This window comes from Helianthus annuus, chromosome 14 (genome assembly GCF_002127325.2).
Source record: "Helianthus annuus cultivar XRQ/B chromosome 14, HanXRQr2.0-SUNRISE, whole genome shotgun sequence".
Taxonomy (NCBI): Eukaryota; Viridiplantae; Streptophyta; class Magnoliopsida; order Asterales; family Asteraceae; genus Helianthus; species Helianthus annuus.
This window is the reverse complement of record NC_035446.2, coordinates 73,983,801-73,988,706: the sequence shown is the minus strand read 5'-3', so window position 1 is coordinate 73,988,706 and position 4,906 is coordinate 73,983,801. Positions and strand designations below refer to the sequence as shown.

The window sequence follows — 4,906 nt, the reverse complement described above, 5'->3', positions numbered from 1 at the left end:
AAAGAGGATTACGATGAGATTGATGCAGAGGAAATGGATTTACGAATATAAAGTGGTGTATGGCTAGTGTGTTGAGAAGAGCTGAGAAGTTTAAACAAATCACTGGAAGAGATGATTTCCGTGATGCTTGTACTTCACCTTTAGGTTTTGATAAATCTAAAGTTACTTGTTTTCGTTGCAGGGAAAAGGGGCATTTCAAGTGAGAATGGACAAATCGCGAAGCAAGTGGAGCTCATAATCCATTCGGCAACAATGATTATCATCGAAAGGCAATTTATCATCAAGTTGCTCCGCATCAACAACAATCGCCACAAACTACACATGCTAGGAAGGAGATTGTAGAGCCATCAAAGAGAGCTTGTTAAGAAGATGAAAGGATTCCAAAAGGTGGCCTGATAGATCAAGATGATGAAAGGCTTCCAGAAGGCTTCACTTGGGAGAAGTTTAATTGGGATAATTATGATCCTAACAAAATTTCAGAAAAAGTAGCATTTGTTGCTCAAATTTATGAAGATTCATCTGCTGAAGAAGAAATGGCGTATGCTTATTATGAATCTCAGCAATTCAGTCCTAAGAATGAAGAAGAAGAATCAGCTTCAACAGAAAAGGCTTCAGAAAGAGCACCAATCTTTGATCACTCATCAGATGAAGAGAGTGATGATGACAGCGAAGAAATTCAAAAACTTGAATTTTATCAAAGAGAATTTTTATCTGATATGAATAATTTGTGTTTTGCAGGTAAAATGGAAGAGAAGGTCAAAGATGAGGAAACTATTCAAGGAATAAAGAAGCAGGTCAAAGAAATTCTAGCTTTCAAAGTTGAGAAGGAAGCTGAAAAGATGCCTAAAAAGTGTGAAAATTGTGATACTTTGAAAAGGCACAACAACAAATTGATTCATAACATGAACCGATTGAAAGAATCTTATGATGTTTTAAACAAATCCATGAATCAATATAACAAGTCAAGCAATGAACAAGAGATTGCTATGAGGACACTCAATGGAGCATTCATGACAAAGCAGAAAATCATCAACCAGTACATTGAAAAGTGTGCTTAACTTGAACAAAAATTGGAAACTCAAAGAATAGAAACTGAGACGGTTAACAGATTATTGAAAAGTTACTCATGTGCTTCTTATGTCATTGACAAGATTTATCCTACAGTAGAAGTGTGGGTCCCTTGTGAACAGGATCTGATCGTCTGGAATGTAGATGAATCGGATATGATCAATGCGCGGAATTCATTGAATCAAACTACAGATGTACGATTACAAATTCAACTCTGAAATACTGTTTGATCTTTCATTAATCGATTATGAAAGTATACAAGCTCCTTTGAAAGGTCAGACTGACATAAGTTCGCCAGAGAGTCAAAATAGCAAAAGTTGCAAATGAACAGTTCGGCTAGCTATTTATAGGCAGTAGCATCAGGATAGAGTGAGTGCTAGCCGATCGGCTGACCTGCTGTTCGATCGAACATGCTGTTCGATATGTTTGCCTGTTCGATCGGCTGGGCTAGCCGATCGGTTAGCATGGTCAACAAAAGTCAGCACTTAACAATTATGCGCCATATCCTGATCTACTAAACTATCTAACATACATATATACATATATTGTTTACAGACATTACAAAACATGACCGCATACTGACGGAAGCTACAGACGTTATTGTACTAACAAACTCCCCCTCGGATGTAGCTGTAGTTCCTTCCAGCATAGTCTTCATTACTTCCTGTTCCGTCTTCGCTCTTTAGCCTTTTGTCTTCTCTTTTCCTCTCTTTCTTCTAACATTTTTCGTCTTTTGTGTCTACCTTCAGTCATCCACCATTTCCTGTATTCTGGGTCACCATCACGCTTTCGATCCCATTTTGGAATCTTGTTTTCTTCAGATTCAATTGGCGTCTGATCTGTTGGTGGTACATACCCCATTTTTCGTCTTCCCAATTCAGCTGCTCTCTTAGCTATCTCCTTAGATCTTTGACTGCGCTTGTATCTTTTCAAGAACTCATCAATTTCAATGTCTCTCCATTTAGACTTCCAATATCTACCTGAATTGATGTCTTGAGCGAAGCAAACATCTACAATTGATTGATATTGCATTGCTTGAGCTTTGTCTCTCTTCTCATAAACGATCTTGTTAAGGAACATGCAATCAATGTCTTTCTTTGAGCAATTAACAAGCCACATTGGATCCAATATACTGATTCTTCGGGATTTTCCAGTGGACTTGTCATAAAGAGAGATAACTGCCTCAGTTGTTATTTCATTGTAAAACCATCCTTGAAATAAATCATGAAAATCTTGCTCGATGGCTCTGAGAGGCATGTTCTTCAGACACTTGGGCAGCTTTACATCCAGAGTTATATCTTTTTCTCCGTTTTCCAAGTATGTGACAATCTGCCTTGGATACTGTGGCTTCCAATCAGGATAGCCATTATTTGCTTGCAATTTGATGTAGTTCCACAAATCTTGATCATGTTGTCTAACTTCAGAACCATAGTAGAACTGCTTAATGTTCTTTGTCTTTACCAATCCATCCACATCCCACCACCGTAGAGAACTAATATCAGATAAGAACTCAAAGTATTGAACTCCCTCTTCTCTCCTGATGGCATATACTTTGAGATCTTCAAGGTATCCCCACGATATAATATCTCCCCATGATAGATTTTTGTTGTGAGTGAAGTACTGGAGAGCTCTAAGAGTTTTTCTTTCTTTAGGCATATTTTTGAACCATTTCTTTCTTTCTTCTTCAAGAATCTCTCTCGGAATAGTTTCAGGAACACCTTCTGTGGAGATCTTTTCAACAATCTTTCTTTTAATTTCTTCTTCATTTTTGTCTTTAAACATCTCAGCCAATGAAGGAAACGTTTCATCAACCCCAGCATAGTGAAAATCAATTTCATCTTCGGAAGAATCTGAAGCATCTTCAACAATTACATCATCATAATGATCTGCTTCATATGCATATCTGGGCTCGAAGTCTTTCGCTGGTGGCTGAGGAATCTCATCCTCAATATCAAACTTAAACTTTCCTTCTTCTAACCCCAACTCTTCTAGCATTTCAGCTCTAGTTCTTCTAACTTCAACCTCACCTTCTTATGGAACATTCAAGTAAATAATAGTTGGGTTTGAGAGGAATACCTGATCAGCATGTTGCTTTCCTAATGATGAAGCTTCATTTTGTACGTCATCCTCTTGTTCATTGATTTCATCATTCATCAGCTCATTAATTCTTTCTTGAACAATTGGATCTTTGATCAATAACCCAGAAGCACCCTGATCATCATCATCATCTCCCTTATTATCTTTATCATTATGATCATCAGGCTTGTCATCATTTTCATCATTATCATCTTCATTTTCTTCGTCATCATCGCCAAATAGCTCTACATCAGAGTCATCATCAACGATTTCTCCACGAGCTTTCTTTGCCTTTCTTCGCCTTTCTTTGACTTTCATTTCACGAGCAACTTCGTGAACATTGTAAGGCACAGGATAGGCATTACCAACAAGCACAAACTGATCTGTCTTCCACTCTAGTAAAAGCATTTCTCTAGCCTTTCTCTTTCTTTGAAAAACAAACACCTTTCTAAGAACATTTTCAGCATCCAAAGGCTCAGAAGACTCTCCAACCATCATGAAGTCTTGATCAACATGTTCCTGAACATTTTCAGCATCACCAACCATCATGAAGTCTTGATCAATTTGTTCTTGAATATTTTCTTGTTCTTGAACATCTACAGCTTCAACCATTTCAATATCTTCTTGATTTGATGAACCACCAATCTCAGGTTGACTTGATGATCCACCAGCTTCTTGAGTATCGTCAATCACACCTTTGTTCTTTTGGGTGGCTTCTTCAGCTAGATGTCTTTCTCGTTCCATTCTTCTTTCTTCAGCTCTTTTCACTTCTATTTCATTGAATTCGACATGAACATCCATCTTGAAATGACTCTCCATAACAGAGTATAGCATATGAAGTTATTCATCTTTCATCACTTTGTCTGCCTTCATGGCTTCCATCTCGAACTTCATTGCCTTCATTTCGTTTGATGAAGCTTCACTCATCTCACTGAGAAGCTGATTAAGCGTCTGATTCACATCTTCCAAGTTCTTTATCTTCAAATTCAACGAAGCAATCTCTGCCGTCAACAGTTCAAACAACTTTGAATTATCATGAGCTTCATTCCTCATTTTGTTCATCGTTTCTTCTTGTTCTATCAGGACTTCTCTGACTTGATCATGAGCTTTCATGAGATTATCAACTTGTTTCTTCAGAATATCACGTTCTAATTCAGTCTTGGCCTTTTCTTTCTCCAACTTGTTAACCTTTTGTAACAATTCTTTAACCGCTTCATCATTGAACATGTCATAATCATCTTCAGGAATATCTTCTGTGTAAACTCCTGTTGCTTCTGGAAGACCTTCAAGAATGTAATCATACTTTGAATCTTTAGAATGTAACGGTCCTGGTTTATCTTGTGGAGGAGCAGCCTTGAATCCAGTGATTTCTACATAATCATCATCACCTTTTGTTCTTTCTTTAGCTCTCACCACTGCTTCTTCAGTAATTTTTACCTCAGATTCTTTTGGAGTTTCAACACTTTGATCTTTTGATTTCTGAACATGTTTTTCTGTCTTTCCTCCCTTTTCTTTTGATGGTTCAGCACCAGCTTTCTTTGCTCTAACATTTCTTGGAATGATTCCAGCTTGAACTGCTTTACGCTTCTTTATTTGTTTCTTTGGCTGATCAGGATCATAAGGTGAATCTTCTTCATCAGATGCTTTCTTTTTCTTTAAAGGCTTCTTCTTTAACTGAGCTTTCCCTCTCCCAAGAGTTGTTGGATCTAATTCTGATTCTGATTGAGTTGCTTCAGAATCATCCTCACTTGATTTATCTTGG

At 37.5% G+C, this 4,906-nt stretch overlaps 1 protein-coding gene across 1 annotated transcript; it reads right to left on the bottom strand.

Moving 5' to 3' along the window:
* Positions 1-3,099: 3,099 nt before the first annotated feature.
* Positions 3,100-3,963, bottom strand: LOC110906779 (histone chaperone ASF1-like). The gene has a single exon (XM_022151858.1). It carries the CDS (start codon positions 3,961-3,963, stop codon positions 3,100-3,102), a length of 864 nt encoding a protein of 287 aa, XP_022007550.1.
* Between the last annotated feature and the right edge of the window lie 943 nt (positions 3,964-4,906).

Excerpts from the sequence above, each read along its gene's own strand:
- LOC110906779 (XM_022151858.1), bottom strand. The coding sequence starts at position 3,963 with ATGGAGAGTCATTTCAAGATGGATGTTCATGTCGAATTCAATGAAATA.